A 16975-nucleotide genomic window follows, 5' to 3' on the forward strand; every position below is an offset into this window, starting at 1 on the left:
CAACAGCGCGGAGCGGCAAGCGACTGTGAGGTGACGACGGACGCAACGGTGCGGAGGCGGAGGAGAGTGTAGTGTAGCCGGTGCGTGTAGCCCGAGCCCGAGCAAGCATGCACGAGCGTCGATCGAATCGATCGAACGAAAATTTTACTCGATTTAATACAGTAGGACGCGTACTGATATTTTTCAACATTTCCGCGTATTCTCGCTTTCGAATATAAAAAATGGTTTTAGAGTATAGTTCATAAATTTTTAGCATCAAATATTTTTACAATAAACAATTCAAACGAATTAGTTTTTGAGAAAATTTCTGAGTAGAAATTCCACAACCTTTCGGAAATGATTTCTTCATATTTTTCTAACGAACGAACATGTGATAAATCTTTTATCCGTAAAAAAATGCGGGATTGTCGAACAATTGCGCGTCAACCAGGAATTTAGAAATGATTCACGATTTCCAACAGTTGGAAATTTTTTTTTATTTTTTTAATCAACTCATTTCCGACAAGATTCGGTTATCAATTTAAACATAAAAAAGTCGGAAATAAAAAATCAGCCGGCCAATATCACGTAGATGCTCTTCATTCCTCTCTCTCTCTCTCTCTCTCTCTCTGGCACGGTCCTCGCGCGCCGACCGCCGACAAAAAAAAACGACTGGAGCGACGTTCTACGTTTTCCAACTGAGTCTCAAACATAAACACGCATCACGTGTTTTTCATGTGTACACGACCCTCACCAAATCGTAAAATTACAAAAAATCACAAAAAAATGATGCAACCAATTTCCACGCTCAAATTATCCAAATCTGCAAAAACTGAACTCGCAAAATCTGGCTATCACTATGTTGATGATATTGAAAATTTAGGAGGTACGTGTAATAGAAATCCCGCAAATGTTTTGACACCCGTGCGTTTCACGTACGAAAAAACTTTAATTTTGGAACGTTTTCATCATCGAAAAATAAGTTCATTTCACGACTGTTGTTCTGAAAGTTCGCAAATTCTTTTTCCGTAGAGTGGACACGAAAACACAATGAAAAGTTAACGCCTCCGTTACCACCCGAAATATCAGCTCTCGATCTTTGGCAAGTAAGCTCAATTCCATTTTCCCGCTGAAAAAAATCGAAGCTCAGCGCTCAGTTCCGTATATTACGTGCAATATTGGTGTTCTAGGACGAAGTGCAGCAAGATTATGTAAGGACTTTCTGTGAAAATCTGGATAATATTCTCGACGGTGGTTTTCGGTGTGGCACCATTACGGAAATTTGCGGAGCTTACGGTTCTGGCAAAACTCAAATATGGTAATTATTATTGACAATATCAAATATTTAAAGAAGTGAAATTGAAACCATTTTTGTGGGCATTTATTTTTCCATTTTTCAATACAAAAGTAATCGGTACATATTTTGTGCTTTTTTATTAGTCTTAAATGCTAGTTCACGTTTTTTTGAAAATATTATTGTGCGTGAAATACAGTAGTAAAATTGACTGAATGTGGTATCAAAACTTTGTTTAAAGCTTTCAGACAAGTGTCAATTGTCAATTGCCTCAAAATTGTGGAGGCCTCAGCAGCCAGACTCTCTATATCGATACTAGAAACGGATTTTCATCTTGTAGAATTCAAGGTACAACATTTTTTTTCTTTCAAAGTTAAAATTTGCATCGTTCAAAAATAATGGATACTTTTATTCTTATTTTTTTCCAATTTTTTCAGTATTAAATCTCATGGAATTTTTTTAAACTTGACGAGTTGAAAAATGAACATAAAGTTTACATTTTGAAAAATCAAAGCCTTTTTTTAACAATGCAAATTTTCGTAGTATTTTCTTTATGAGATTGGCTTCATGAGTTCAGGGAATGTACGTCTTTGTTTTTGTTTCTACAGATATTAAATTTGTATCGTAGAAAAATATCTTTTTCACTGGTTTCTCCATTTTTCCAATTAATGGAATTTTTTCAAAGTTATTGAATTTTTTAACAAAAACAACTGCGCATTGAGTTCTTAGAATTAGCAAATAGATATAATAAATTCAATTGCGCTGTGACTTTGAACTGAACTCAGTTGGTAAAGCTTTTTGAGAATGAACAAATAAATGTATAAGAGCTTCAATCTTTTCGTTGTTAAGCTTACACAATGAAATATTTCGTTGACTATATCTAAAATTCGCATCTTGAGAAAAAAAACAGATTGTGAATGTGAAATTGAATTTAAAAAAAAAAAAAAAAAAAAAATTCTTTTTTGATGAAGATGCAAATTTTGTACTCAGCTTTTCGTGTCATCTTTTCCACTCTTTCTTTAACGACAAACTCACTAAGTAGAAACAATAATATGAGATTTCTCCTCGAATTTTGTTGAATTCGCTGATTCACGGATTTGAATGCAGCACGAATGTAAGTAGGAAAATTCTATAAGCCCGATAAAAATAAAAGGCTTTACAACTTTTCATAAATTGTCAGAAACTGATTCTTATAAAAATAGCTTTCGGATTCAAAATCTTTGTAGGGTTTCCAGCCAGAAAACGGATTTTTTCCAGCATAAAGGAATGGAACTTTCTTCTGACGAATCAAATTGATTCTCTTTCGGTCAGCTGTTGATTCTTTGGCAGTGTACGAAGTGAAGGCGAAAGGGCATTCCAAGTCAGCCAATTTTTGTATAGTTGAGCTCCAAGTGTCATTTTCGATGGTAACACACTCGTGAATTCCCAAATTGTATCCAATGGCAAAATCAGGTTTTGTGAACTTGCTTCCTGTCCATACTTCCTCTGCAAACTCCTTGTATAAACCTTGAACAGTTTGACTGTAGAGTTTGCGATTGTTTTTTGTGCAATTCTCACAAAGGCTCATGTTGTAAGGCGGGCCGGTCCACATTTCTGGCCCAACAAAGACGATTAGGAGCTCTAGTAGTGAATTTTTGTGATGGAATAAACATTCCCAGTCACTGACATCCCCAAATTCTTCCATAGTTGCACCGATAACGTGGATTGTCATTTTTGTCAGTTTTGTTTGTTGCAATTTTTCTAAAGAGTAGAAAAAAGTGTAGGGCCTGGACAATAGATTGGAAAGAATGATGTTCCAAATTCTTCTGGAGTGGTGGAAATTGTGGTATTGATTGAGAGACTCGTGAAGGCGAATAACTTGATCCATATTTTCAGGAAGCTTTTCAGGACAGTTTATTGTAAATTTGCGTTTTTCTAAACCGACCACCTGAATGCTTGTTTCAAAACAGAGTCTAGATTCTTTGCACTTCTTCGAATGACGACTGTCCTTCGAATGCCTGGGGCAAAAACTGGCGTCAGGACAGTCAGTGCAATCGGTCAACTTGGAGGGATCTGTTTCGTGACATATTTCACAAGATCGTGGAAACTGCAACATTTCTCGCTCAAAAGGTAAAAACTTACGACCGAGTTTAAGTTGTATCAAAAGTACCAAATTTGTTTTCATTTTACTCCAGGCTTCCTCGTTGTTTTCCCAAGTTCGATGAATCCCGTAAACGGAACCGGCACATTCTACTATTTCGCTGAGAACTCGACACAATGATTTGTGCCGTGGCCAGTGTTCTTTTTGGTGTTCCCGATTGCAGTAAGCAATTGATTTGCATTTCGCACATCTCTTCAATCGGACGTCCTTACCGTAGGCACGACACACGTGACAAGCGTTCGCGAAATAATACACGTCCATTTCTGACTCTACCTCCAAATCGTCATCCAATTCCTCCATTTTTCTGTTTATTGAACGTAAATCGAACGAGTATTTCTTTTTTTTTTTTTTTTAATTGGTTCAATGCGTATTCCGCTCAGTTTGTACTCTCTGTTTTTTTTTTTTTACTGAATATAAAGAAAATATGTGCAGATATAAAATTACGACGCTCATATCATTGCGAACATGGAAACACGTTCACCGGCTGTTTGTTTACTAGCGGAGCCGTCTGGTTAGAGTGTGCGCAGTAGAGTAATGCGCGCGCATGAAAGGTCACCTTAGCAGCATCGCACCACCATAGGTAAACGGTCAAAAACATAATTTTGGCGGTTTGTTTTTTCCAACGTGGTTCAAGCTTATTTCAATTAACTAAACATAAAAAACATGTCAATTACGGTATTAATATCTGTGCTTTGAAAGTACACTGTGATGCGACGCCATTTTCGATCCAAAAAGAAATGATTTGGTAATGCATGTTTGTAACGGTGTGCATTCGTTTGGTATTTCTCAGCAAACTATAGGTATACCGGCATCAGCCAGCATCAGCATTTCCGCCATTTTCGATTTGATATGATAAATGAATGGAAAAAGACCCGAGGGAAGGGAATGCTACCAATCACGAAACCCCTGGGGATTTTATACACCCAATTTCGCTGACTGTGTCGCGTCACCGCTGTCGCTTGATCAATCCATTTTTAATAAAAACAGCTCAACAAATCCATCATATTCCAGCTTATTTTTTATCGTAAAATACTCAAAATCGGTAGTCTCGGTAGATTCTCGGGACAGCCACGCGATTACCTCGAAAGCGTCGGCGTCATGAAAAAAAACAGCAACGGGGATTCCCAGGTCAACATCGTATATTATAACGGGAATTTCAAATTTTTAGAGGCTTACAAGGAGGAAATATTTCGTGATTCAATTTGCATTCGTTCATTCAGTAAAGATTCTGATAATTATGCACAAATTGACAGCGAATTTTTTGATGACCGTGTTAGACCGTTTGACATGCGACTTTTGGTGTAATTCGACGATGCAATGGAACAAAAGAAATTTAAAACTTGAATCATGTCAGTTGTGACGAGACTACTGTAAACAAACCCTGTTTTCCAGCAAGCGACACAGAGCGACACTGTGTTACATTATGCGTTCCAGCAAGAGCGAAATAACATGGGCACCATACGACACTGTGTTGCACGGTGTTACACAGTGTTCCACAGTGTCGCTTGCTGGAAAACGGCCAAAACCATGTTGCTTTGACTTTGAGCGTTGCTGGAAGTTCTCAAGCGGTATACTATCGTACTAATCTACCACGCCACGCCGCACCTCCAAACAAATGATTACCGCCAAAATCGCGTCAGGACATTGTTGCACATAATCTTAATAATTGTTTTAGCTCCAGACCTCGAGAAGTTCAGGTACGAAATAAATCTACTTCCAGAATACGATTAAAAATTAATTAAACCATTGAAGACCACTAACAACCATTTTTCAGTTCGTTCGGTCGTGAACCACAGAAAATTGATTGATTCAAAACTCGTGCGATATCGTTGGAGTGTTACACGAAACGAGAGATAATGGGAATTCAAGGATTGATGAAATACATTACAGAAAATCCTAGATTTTCCGAACCTTACGAGTTACACGGAGGTTACCTTGTAATCGACGGTATAAGTTTGATGTACAAAATATATGCTCACTCGAGATGTCGGAGTGCGTTCGGTGGCGATCATGACGAGTTCGCACAAGCCACTTCTGAATTCTTCGATGATCTTGCAAAGTGTGAAGTAACACCCTTGGTAATATTCCATGGTGGAAGGGAGCAGAGGAAAGACAAAAAAGAACGAGATCGAATGAAAGCAGCATTGCAGACAGCGAAACATTACAGCCCGTCGTCAAAGAACCTATTTTTTCCGATAAGCTTAATGCTTTCTTACAAGGACATTCTACTTAAAAAATCAATAAAAATGGCTTATACAGTTTTCCACGCTGATCCCATCATGGTTGGCATAGCCCAAGCTTTGAATTGTCCAGTGCTAAGTGACGAGTCAGGTTTTTACATCCATGGAGCTTCCTTTATTCTGATTCATACTCTGGAACGTTTTATCGTTAAAAAAAATGACATTTATGTCAGGCGTTGTAGAATCTACAAACGGAAAAATCTCTTAAAAAATTTTCCTGGTCTGAATACTGATGTTTTGCCACTACTGGGAATTCTCCAATGCAACGATCATACCGTTGATAAAGTGTTCGAGGGTTTTCTTGAATCTCTTAACATGCCACCCAATAGTTGGAATAAAATTGATATGATTCTCCATTGGTTGAAAAATCGCGATCTCAATGGAGCTGCTACTGAAATATTGAGTGAGTTGCCTAAAAAACTTCGTCACAGAGCGATTAGCATGATCGAGCTTGGTGTAAACGATTTTCTCAACACACCATGCGAATTGCTTGTACCATTGGGATTTGAAGACGTGTATCATAAACATAAGAGCACTGAATCCTGCCAGAAGCCGTACAAGTTTGAAGGTGACACCAATGCCCTTCAGTCACGACGGCACTCTTGGAGATCAATGCCAGTTGTCACAAGCGAAGATTCCAGTTCTGAAGAAGAAATTTATGAGTACGAAAAAAAATATACTAATCCAAAAATCGAAAAAGATTGGCCGTCATGGTTTTATCGCAGGTTCTCTAGAGGAGAACTTTCAAGTGATTGCTTAAGTTTCATGGATTCGAGAATGTGCAGCTCTTGGGCTCACGTGGAAGATTTCAATTACCGTTGCCCCATTGCTATGAGCTTCAAAATTTTGCAAGTAATCGATGGTTTGCTTGTATCAGGCCGGACGGATGAAATACCTGCTATGACATTCATCGCGAGAGATGGAAATGATTACAAGATACATCAATTTGACAAAGTTTTGGAAGGCACTCCTACAGTCAAGTTCCCAAATCTTGCTCAGCTCGAAGACACGGAAATGGAGGTTAAGAAGCGGATTGTCGATGATACACTCGGAATTGCTGACCGAGAACATCTTTTTCAAGATTTACCAACAAAATGGAGGCTGTATATAGCGACGATGTTTTTCTGGATGAAAAGTGACGAAGAACCGCCAAGAAATTCTCGCCACTTATATGCTATGCTCCTTGCGATGCTTATTGGCATAATCGATCAGAAAATTGGTTATCATCGATCCCAGTACAGTTTCACTAGATCTTTTGGACAAAAAATATCGGACACTTTATCCGAGAGAAAACTCTCACGATCGAAGAATCCAGAAAATGTAATTGAAAAAAGTTCAATCATCGAAGCTCTTGATGCTGTAACCGAAGAAGACTGTCTGATCGCAGCACCATTTTTTATTTCTCGTCGCTCAACTCGACAGATTCTCATCGAGTCTCCTCAAGAATTCGATGTTACGATTGTTCACGTTTTCGCACAGTTCCAGTATTGTTGCGATGCCGCAATGGCACTCAATGCTCTATTGAATTATCCTTACGAAAGACCGAACATTTCGGAATTTTTCAACGGTACATTACTCTACAACGTCTACTCTGATTTTCAAAAACAAACGGATGTCGAAAGCTTCATTGCTACGAACCTTGAAAATTCACCGAGTCTTTTGAATCTCGTGCAATTGCTCATTGCAAAGATGAAAAATATGTGCGAAAATATTGTAACAGTTTGAGCGTTTAACACTGAAGAAAATAACTGCGCAGTGTGTTGTTCGATCAAGAATGTGTCGCAATTAAACTAACCTATTGATTCATTGACATTTCTTATAATGAAATAAAATTATATTTTTATAATGATCCAAGTATCAAATACTTAAGAAAAAAAATGTTTTAACGTGATAATGATTTTTTTATAAGCGTTGTTCGTTGAATGGAAATATTTTTTTATCAGTGCAAAATAAAAATTTTATCACGTGCATGAATCCTTAAACAGAAAAGACATTTATATACGGGTATACAGTTGTTTTTTTCGGACTTTCGACTTTTTGTTGAACCGAACGTATCGTTTATCAATTTGGGAGATCATTGAAGCAATTTGAACCCACGCGGTTCTACGATTTCGGAAAAAGCTGATGCGTGCGCATGAAAAATAAATTTATCATACGCAACGTGTGGAAATGTCAAGCATGCATAACCTGCAGTAATTGTTTATTGACACTTTAAAAAAATTACTCCAAAGCAAACGTGTCGCAAAACATACTTCAACTTTTGAATTCGAAAAATCAATAATTTTATTTTTGAGATAATATCTGCGTAGAGTATAAAGGAAACTGTAACGAAACATTCTTGGTTATTGTCGGAGTATATAACCTCGATAGTGTTCTGCATTACGAATATATACAATTTGAAAAAATAATTGCTAATTGGCTAAACTGGCTAAAAAATATTGCGGTCTTCTGTATTGAAACGAAAATTGAAAAAATGAATTCCGCGAGTACTGAGTGGAACTAATAAAAATCCTCCGACGCACGTAACCTCGAACTTTTAACGTGGCATAGAAAATAACAAAACAATGGGAATTCGCGGATTGACGACATACATCAATGGGAAGTCCAGATTTTTTGAACCGTACGAGTTACATGGAGGTTATCTCGTGATCGATGCTTTTAGTTTGATGTGTCAACTCTACTTGGGTTCAAAATGCAATTGTGCCTTTGGTGGGGACCACGACACATTCGCACACACAGTTTCCGAGTTTTTCGACGATCTCGCAAAATGTGAAGTAACACCTTTGGTAATATTTGATGGCGGAAGGGAGCAGAAGAAAAAAAAAACTTCCGAGCTTAGAATGAGAGAGAAATTCCAGTCAGCAAAACATTACAATCCGTCGTCACAGGAAAAATTCATGCCGACAACACTAATCCTCTCTTATATGGATGTTCTACTGAAAAAATCAATCAAAATGTGCCGTGCTGTTTTTGAGGCTGATGCTGACATAGCAGGTGTAGCTAAAGCCCTCAATTGTCCAGTACTGAGCAATGACTCAGACTTTTACCTCTTTGGAGTCTTGTACATTCCGATGAGTAGTCTAGATCCATTTATTGTGAAGCAAAAAAATAGTTATGTGAAACGTTGCTGCATCTATAGAGTAGAAAATCTTTTACGATCATTTCCTGGCCTGGATGCCACAGTTTTTACCCTTATAGCCATTCTTCTGGGTAATGATTACATTCGGGGTGGTGTTTTGAAGGCTTTTTTTGGATCCCTCAAGATTTTGCAGCAGAATCAAAGATTATATAATGAACAACAAAGAAAAATCCATACGACGCTGCATTGGTTGAAAAATTATAATCTTAATGACGCCGTTGCTGCGATTCTAAGTAAATTGCGTAAAAAACGTCGTCGCAGAGCACTTTATATGATAGAACTTGTGATCAACGGTTATATTGAAACACCTTGCAGATTGCTTGTCCCACTCGGATTCGAAAATCTGTACCGGGAGCACATGAACAGACGTCAGTGCAGAAAACTCTTCAAATTCAAAGGTGATATTGACACTCTTGAATCTTCCCAATTATGGAGAGACGCCGCAATATCCACAGACGAAAATTTGGGCAGAGAGGACGAAGATTTGAACGAGAACAGTGAAAATTCGAGCTCCGATCAGGAGACCGAAGAAGAGACCTGTGAAACAGGGAAAACATATTACAACACGAATATTGAGGAAACTTGGCCATCGTGGTTCTCAGAGAGATATTCCAAAGGGGAATTTCCTTCCTATTTTGTCGATATCATGAATCTAAGGCAGTTTAATGCCTCGACTCAGATAGAAGACTTCAATTACCCAAGTCCGAGTTTCACCAGCTTGGAAATAATGCGAGTCATTGATGGTTTGCTCCTATCAGGTCGTTCGGACCAAGTTCCAGGCTTGCTATACTTGACCAGAGATGGAGAAAATTCTAACCGATGCCGTTTAGAAGAAATTTTGACAGGCACGCAATCGGTAAAGTTCCCAACTCTCGCTGAACTTGGAGCCACTAAAATGGATATTAAAAAGCGAATCATCGATGATACTCTAGGAATTACTGGCAAAGAAAGCCTTTTTGAGGATCTGCCAGCGAAATGGAGACTCTATGTAGCAACTATATTTTTCTGGATGAAAAGTGACCAAGAACCGGCAAGAAATTCTTGCCACATAAATGCTATTCTCTTGGCCATGCTCATCGGAGTCATCGACCAGAAAATTGGCTATCATCGATCTCAAAGAAGCTTTAACAAAGCTTTCGAAAGAAAAATAACGGAAATTTTGGCTAAAAGAAAAATCTCTAAATCTGCCAGTCCTGCGAGTGCTCTGGCAGAAGAAAGTTCTGTAATCGAAGCTGTCGACTCTGTAAACGAGGAGGACTGTCTCATCGCCGCTCCTTTCTTCATTTCTCATCGTCTTCCCGATCAAAAACTCGTCGCCTCTCCCCACAAATTCGACTCTACGATTGTTCACGTTTTTGCACAGTTTCAAGCTTGTCTCGGAGCTGCGATCCAACTTAATTCTCTTTTGGGCTATCCTTACGAACATTCGAACATTTCCGAATGTTACAATGGAACCATGCTCTACAATCTCTACACCAATTTTGAAAAACGCTCCGACGTAGAAGCTTACATTTTCGTGACTCTCGAAAACTCTCCGAGTCTTTCGAAACTCATGAAATTACTCTTCACTAAAATTAAAAATATCCTAGAAGATGTTCCTGTTACGACTGGTAATAAAGCTACCAAAAGACGACGTAACAAGAAAAAAAAGAAAGAAATAAGCGACGATGAAAAGATGATTTGTGAGGACGAAAACGACGCTTTCGATGTACAAACACATTTCCACGACCCTAGCAATCTGTTCTCGGTTCTTGGAACTGCTACACAATAATTCTCACTCATGGGCCATGTATTTTATAAATACATTGGTCGATGAATGTAAAAACTTTTTATTATTGTAAAATAAAGATTTTATTGATTTTCAAAAAATACTGAAATGTCATTTGAATCCTCGTATAACAATCCTTCATCAACTCCATTCGTGTAGAAATCTCTAGTTTTTTTCTCAAAATCAAATCAACAATTCGACTAATTTTCTTTATTCCCTTTATGCATTTTTATTTATATTGATTTAATGATTTTGATAATGAATCCAATAAATCTAAACATTTAATTCTGTTTCTCAGACATAATCAGAGGATGCCAAAAACGTTTTCCAAACGTAATACTAAACGAGAACGATATTCTGAAAGAAATCAAAGTTTCCTCACCCCGGAATCTCGATGAATTGATCTCTACCATTCACAGCTTGAAAAAATACCTTCGCACTGATTCAAAAGTATGTAAGAATTTATCCAGAAAAATTCAAACTGAACAAAAATATTTCAATCGCAATGCAGTACATTTTTGTATCCAATATTTTCTGCATAAATTAGATAATCACAAAATTCATGATCTTTTTGATTACTTGCATCAGTATTTTGTACAAAATTAATAGATGCCTTGATTTCAGTTATTTATTTATTCACAAAACAATCATTTTTTCCATTATCTTTTGTACACAGATAAAAGCAATAATCCTCGACAGTTTGTCACTCCCGGTGCAATGCACCTTGACCGATGGATGGCAAAGAACACAATTTTACTTTAGAGTAGTTGACGAGCTGCAGAAAATTGCTTCTCGCAATAAAATAGCTGTGAGTCATGCCACAGAATTTCGAAATTTAATTTTTTTCCTGCTAGTTTTTCAATCTGACATTCTTATCTACCCATTTATCGTTTTCGTTATTTTCCTATAACCAGGTAATTATCGTGAACGAACTTTGTTCGCATGTGGACGACGAAGGTGAGATTACTTACGAGAGTGCTGGTGGCCAATTGTTTGCTCACAGAGCTCTCAGAAGATTGGTGGTCACTCGACTGAGCGATTCTCGTTTCGCAGCCCGAATTCTTAAATCTTCAAGCGTGCCACAAATTTCCATCAAATTTCATGTAAGTTCAAATCCTCTTGGATCAAATGGTTCTCGAAATAGAACTTCAATATCCGTCCGGTACTAGAAAGAGTCCAATTGTTTGAGCAAAAAACGTTTGTCACATTAATGTTGAAATTTGTCTGCAATCCTGTGAAATTGTCACTTGGGAGGCACATTTTGTGCTCAATTAAGAATTGGGGTCGTTCAAATTCATTTTTCCAAAAATTACACAAACTATAAAGTAAATATTTTTAAATTGAATTTGTAGATTGATGAAGATGGCATAAGGGATGAAAATTCTTCGCAGTAAAATGTCTGAAGTTCAAAAAGAAGAAAAGAGTTGCCGACAGTATTTTTCATTGGATTTTATTCCTTTTACACACGATGTTTAAACAGTAAATATAGAGCCTTGCTGTATGGAAAAATAACTAGCAAAATATAACAGCTCAGTTGTTTTTTTCCCCATTTGGCATATAAACATTTAAAAAATATATAATAGGCGATTTACAATTGTACAAGACTGCTGGTGTAAAAAACAAGTTATATCTCATGTATAATAAAAAAAAGCAATAGCTTTTATCGAAAACGTGATTTAGGCGATAGTTATTAAATTTTTGTTAAATTTCTATAATAAAAAAACGAGTTTTCGTAACGATTGTAATAGAGTTTGTGCTTCGTTGGGTTTGGACCATTTGTAAATGCGATGATTCACTTTGATCGTTCGTTCGATAAAATGTAAATTTGTAAACGATTGAAAAAACTTGGTAAAAAATCAATCAGATCTGAAAAATTCATGAGATTCTTGGCTCATGCAAAAATTAATTGACGAGATTTCTTCAACTTCTCGCTCCTATAGTGAAGTAATTTTAGGAAAATTACGCGAAGAAAAATTCATTATTTATCTGAAACATGATTCTGTGGACGGTGTAAAGCCCGCTTTGTGCTTCTTGAGCTGGTTAAAAGTACGATGCGATTCACTGGAACACACTGGCGTGGCGACAAGCTTTCCGACGAAATTCCAACACAATAATCAGGCTTTGTTTACTTTTTTCCATACCAATTTATGTGGAGACGAGAGAGAGAAGAGCTTTTTTGTAGTCACCGGAAGTATCGCCCTGGAGGACAAAAAATCAAACGGTCAATTAGTTTTTTGGATCAATAAAAATCTTGTCTCTTAAAATATGAACATAATTTGTGGATGTTTCAGGAACTTCACAAAGATTGAAATGATTTTTATTGAAATATTTGAATTGTTTTGATGTACTTGAATGCACGAATTTTTGTTATTTGAAAATTTGAAATGTTGGAGAAAAATAAATTTTCAACGTATAAATCAAGGCCAAATTGCTGTGAAAACGTGCTGATTTTGTTGAACAGTTTAATCAGTTTGAAACTTACAGCGATCCAGCTTTCGAGTGACTTTCCATAGCGCTCTTCAAAGGCCTTCTTGATATCGCCAAGGTCAATTTCGCTTCGCGATACGATTATGCGAATGAGAGTACGGTCTTTCGTTCCAATTCCGTGCATACTCGCGTAGAGTCTCTCAGCGAAGAAGCCAACTTTCGACTTGACGCACTTAACTGTTCGAAATAAAAGAAAAATAATGAAAACATCATTCAATGGTTGATTTTATCATTTTACAAGTTAATATTACAAAACTGATTGCTTTTGCTATCCTATAAATCTATAAGTTAAGAAAAACTCTGGCTGCCAATCTCAATGACTCAATTGGCCTAGAAATAGTTCGAACATCAATCACAGCTAGAAATATTCAAATGACGAGCTCACCAATTCCGAGAAGGCCTTTCTCAATGCTACCGGAAAATTCTTTCTTGATCGCGACTTCGATATCGTGGCCGGATACTTTTTCGTACTCGAGGAAAGTTTGTCGGAGTTGTTGGTAGCTCCGGGTCACGAGGATCGCGTTGAACTGGGATTCGTCGGTGCCCCATTGTTTTTCACCTTAATAAATTATCAAACGATCATTGAACCATAAAATAATGATTTCATATTCATCAGTGAAATATGCGATGAAATATTGGAAAATTAAGAAAGTCCAATTCCTCGAAACAAAAGGACAAAATCGAAAATTCAAAGTACAAAATTGCGGTGCTTTTCACCTGCTTCGAAGAGATTCTGGGCATCGGAAGCTGCTTGCTCTTGATCGACGCCTTGATTTTCGTCACGATTAGCCTGGCACAGAGAAACGAGTAATCTTTTGAAATGACCGGAGGTGTCGCCCTTCAAATCGCTCTCGAGAGACTTCCCGTACACTGTAATTGTTAGAGAGACGATAAAAACGTTGAAAGTCTTATCAATTGTTGGCTAATTGACTCAAAATTGAAGGAGAGCTTGGCAAAAAAAAATATTTCGTCCTACAGATATAGATAAATACAGTTGAGCAGAGGCGACTCGCTTGATTGGCAATGATGCGAGGTGTATCGTCATAAACATATATATAACGCTCGCCCGACAAAACACCGTTTCTCGCTATGAATGGCTTCGTCAGAAAAGAGTGATGACATCACTCCCACGGGTCTTTCATATGCTGCATACTTATAGAAACTCTGTCATCTCAAGAACAGTAATATTTGATAACAAAAAATATTCTGACACAGAGATTCGTCGTTCTTGATAATTTGCATTCTCAATATATTTTCATATATTTTTAAAAAATTTTAACTTTACACTCTTGTAAGAGTGTATTAATTTTTGAAGAAATATTATTTTTGAGTTTGATTTTTTTTTAACAAAAATGGAACGAAATTTGAGAATTTGTTCGATTACGAAAAATTTGTAATAATATTTATTTTAAATATTTGAAAAATAGATTAGAATATTACGGAAAAAATGTCATTTTTTTCCAAAAAGTGGCAAGCGGAGTTTGTTTCATAATAAAAAATTTGAAATAATGCTCTTGGAAGTGGTGAAAAACGAAATTACTTACGATTTTCGTAAAAAGCAGCGATCGTTCGAATTCCGTAGTTGCTCAGAGTGCAGAGAATCTCAACGATCGCCTCCTCATCTGTTCCAAGGCCAGAGACAGCGTCGTGCAATTCTTTGGCGTAATAGTGAGGCAAAGGAGTCATGAGAGCAATGATAACATCTTCGAGTTTGCCGGTGAGTTCGCTTTTCAGGTCGTTTACGAGATCCTTGCCATAGAGGGTTTTATAGGCTTCTGCGATTTCCAGACGTTGAACTATTCCTCGTCTGGTGAGGACGTCGATGATGGCTTTTTCATCAGTGCCAAATCCCTTCATCGCTTTGCGCAGGATTGCAGCATCCGCATTGGCATCGAATGGCTCCGCAGGATACACCGTCGGGGTGCACTAGATAAAAAAAATTTCATTCATTTGGGGAATTTTGTTGGAACGATTGATTATTTAATCGTTTTAGTTTTTCGTTTGGGACAGTAATTCGTTTTTATTGGTCTGACCCTGTATAAATTTCATTCTCTGCTTTCTTTATTATTAATAATCTGTACGGGAATTTATTTCAAAAAAGAAATATTTTTTACCGTAAAATATTTTTATAGATACAATAATAATACCAATAATATCGAAAATGTTCGAGATTGGGAAATTTTTTATATCAAATACTAATATGAATATCTTATTTAGGATCATTGTTCAAAAATTTTCACTTTTTCAAGTTTTCGTCGTTCAAGGACTCTACAAGGATGCAAAAACATAAAAGTGTATTTTTATTTGATTTGGAAAACATGATAAACACCGTGCGTGTAATCATAAAAATCAACTAAATTATTTGGTACGAAAATAACCATGGATCTAACCAGCAGAAACTCGAGGTGTAACAAGTGGGTCAGGGACGTGGATGGGCGTTATAGCAGAGAGTTCACTAAGAAATAAGTACAAAAAAGCAGCAGCAAAAGTCGGAGACTGACCTTGAAAGGATAGTACTGCTGCGACATGTTGATTTAGTTGCTTGTCTCGGTTCACCTGTAAACAATGAACAGGAAATTGAGTTTTTTTGAAAACGTTAATTCAAGGAAAAACGGGGCACTTCTCGCTTGGCGAGCGGAAAATATCGACCGGCACGTGACGCGTAAACACCACACGTACACACAAATAAACACGGGCTCGAGGATATTCCAGTTTTTGAACGATCGATTTCGAAAAGCGTAGTAAAAACGAAATCGTTTACTCTCCAAATAAATCTCTCAATTTGGACACGAGTAAAAAACACTATTTATTGGCTGCAGCATATTCGCTGATAAGAAATTACCAATATATGGACCTCGGTTTACTCTATTGGCGAGTATATTCACAAATATTTGAAACGATTTAATTATTTACGTTATAACGATAAGATGTGGGAATGCGCGAAGCAACGAAAAAAAAAACAAATAAAGATAGATAAAAAAACGACCTACCACTTCTAAACACTTCGACAACCGGCGATCGAATGAGCAAAAGCGAGCAAAGAGAGCGTCACACCCACTGCGACGGTGAGTAACGTTTTACACACACGCAGCCCCTTTTCTCGGTGTGCGACGGAACAAGAAAGAGCGTTCGATTCATGAGAGCGAGAGGGACGATGGAAAAACCGGCGTTTCGATAGCGAATCGACATTTACTAAAAACGTCTATCATGAGTCATTCGAGTTTCGTTCTCTGTTTCTTCCTCCTCCTTTCTCTCTTTCTTTCCAGCTATTTTTCTCGAAATCGGCATGCGAACTCGCGGCGCGTAGCGAAAATAAACCTCGAATTCGATGGAGCTGCTGCTCAGCGTATGTCAATGCGTAATCAATCAATCTAATTATTTCTATATATATAACTGTACGCATTGAAGATGGATTTTGGAGCGTTAAAAAATACTTTTTTCAAAATTTATTTCAAAATCCTGCCCACGATTATTTTTAGACAAGATTCGAATGGATTAATCATCAATAGTTTGCTTATTTCCGAAGAGCAAAAATTTTTCTCGTTTTTTTAACCTCCTCGTTTTCACATTATTGTTTGTTTTCCAACAGTCCGATCTTCTTTTTTACCCAATTTCTCATACTTTTATATACATTCGAAAGGTCTTCGTTTTATCTCAGTTCACAAAGACCTTGCTCGCACGACGGATACGCATTTATTTAGAGATAAAAGAAAAAATACGTTACCGATAATCCAACTAAACCGCCGCATACCATGTTATCATTAAGAGGTTTAAATCGAATACGTAGAAAATAAAAGGCTCGAGGATAGAAATAGTTTCAATGAGGTAATCCTCGTATATAAGCAAGAAATTGATGAACGAACGAAATATTTACAAAAAAATGGATTTCCTTATCGTTCGGATTGCTTTTTGTTCCTTTGTTTCATAA

At 37.1% G+C, this 16975-nt stretch overlaps 5 protein-coding genes across 7 annotated transcripts; 3 read left to right on the forward strand and 2 right to left on the reverse strand.

Annotated features, from left to right (window-relative positions):
* Window positions 1-98: 98 nt before the first annotated feature.
* Window positions 99-12235, forward strand: LOC122408079 (DNA repair protein RAD51 homolog 3-like). Its single transcript, XM_043414632.1, has 8 exons — window positions 99-865; window positions 1012-1085; window positions 1170-1297; window positions 1515-1621; window positions 10859-11010; window positions 11237-11368; window positions 11475-11663; window positions 11913-12235. Exons 1-8 carry the CDS (start codon window positions 715-717, stop codon window positions 11952-11954), a joined length of 975 nt encoding a protein of 324 aa, XP_043270567.1. The 5' UTR covers window positions 99-714; the 3' UTR covers window positions 11955-12235.
* LOC122408077 (uncharacterized) lies at window positions 1324-3914 on the reverse strand. The gene has a single exon (XM_043414625.1). The coding sequence runs from the start codon at window positions 3711-3713 to the stop codon at window positions 2430-2432; it is 1284 nt and encodes a 427-aa protein (XP_043270560.1). The 5' UTR covers window positions 3714-3914; the 3' UTR covers window positions 1324-2429.
* LOC122408076 (protein asteroid-like) lies at window positions 3559-7522 on the forward strand. 3 transcript variants are annotated; one of them, XM_043414622.1, is made up of 3 exons: window positions 3977-3993; window positions 4806-5110; window positions 5188-7522. In XM_043414622.1, exon 3 carries the CDS (start codon window positions 5270-5272, stop codon window positions 7376-7378), a length of 2109 nt encoding a protein of 702 aa, XP_043270557.1. In that variant the 5' UTR covers window positions 3977-3993; window positions 4806-5110; window positions 5188-5269; the 3' UTR covers window positions 7379-7522. The 3 variants fall into 3 exon arrangements, with proteins under 3 accessions (XP_043270559.1, XP_043270557.1, XP_043270558.1); XM_043414624.1 differs by lacking the exon at window positions 3977-3993 and adding an exon at window positions 3559-3575 and having other exon boundaries at window positions 4806-7522; XM_043414623.1 differs by having other exon boundaries at window positions 4806-7522.
* Window positions 7811-10663, forward strand: LOC122408074 (protein asteroid-like). The gene has a single exon (XM_043414619.1). It carries the CDS (start codon window positions 8218-8220, stop codon window positions 10561-10563), a length of 2346 nt encoding a protein of 781 aa, XP_043270554.1. The 5' UTR covers window positions 7811-8217; the 3' UTR covers window positions 10564-10663.
* AnxB9 (Annexin B9) lies at window positions 11995-16162 on the reverse strand. Its single transcript, XM_043414633.1, has 7 exons — window positions 16038-16162; window positions 15549-15603; window positions 14592-14973; window positions 13765-13917; window positions 13433-13606; window positions 13043-13224; window positions 11995-12759 (listed from the first exon to the last, which is right to left on the reverse strand). The coding sequence occupies exons 2-7, from the start codon at window positions 15573-15575 to the stop codon at window positions 12706-12708; spliced, it is 972 nt and encodes a 323-aa protein (XP_043270568.1). The 5' UTR covers window positions 15576-15603; window positions 16038-16162; the 3' UTR covers window positions 11995-12705.
* Window positions 16163-16975: the final 813 nt, after the last annotated feature.

Source organism: Venturia canescens, chromosome 3 (assembly GCF_019457755.1).
Source record: "Venturia canescens isolate UGA chromosome 3, ASM1945775v1, whole genome shotgun sequence".
Lineage (NCBI taxonomy): Eukaryota > Metazoa > Arthropoda > Insecta > Hymenoptera > Ichneumonidae > Venturia > Venturia canescens.

Bases quoted from the DNA above. Each gene is read 5' to 3' on its own strand.
- LOC122408079 (XM_043414632.1), top strand. From the start codon at position 715: ATGTGTACACGACCCTCACCAAATCGTAAAATTACAAAAAATCACAAA. The intron at 1,298-1,514 runs GTAATTATTATT...CTTTGTTTAAAG, and splicing joins TCTGGCAAAACTCAAATATG to CTTTCAGACAAGTGTCAATT. The intron at 11,369-11,474 runs GTGAGTCATGCC...TCCTATAACCAG, and splicing joins CTTCTCGCAATAAAATAGCT to GTAATTATCGTGAACGAACT.
- LOC122408077 (XM_043414625.1), bottom strand. From the start codon at position 3,713: ATGGAGGAATTGGATGACGATTTGGAGGTAGAGTCAGAAATGGACGTG.
- LOC122408076 (XM_043414624.1), top strand. From the start codon at position 5,270: ATGGGAATTCAAGGATTGATGAAATACATTACAGAAAATCCTAGATTT.
- LOC122408074 (XM_043414619.1), top strand. From the start codon at position 8,218: ATGGGAATTCGCGGATTGACGACATACATCAATGGGAAGTCCAGATTT.
- AnxB9 (XM_043414633.1), bottom strand. From the start codon at position 15,575: ATGTCGCAGCAGTACTATCCTTTCAAG. The intron at 13,225-13,432 runs GTGAGCTCGTCA...TATTTCGAACAG, and splicing joins GAAAGGCCTTCTCGGAATTG to TTAAGTGCGTCAAGTCGAAA. The intron at 12,760-13,042 runs GTAAGTTTCAAA...TTTGTCCTCCAG, and splicing joins CACTCGAAAGCTGGATCGCT to GGCGATACTTCCGGTGACTA.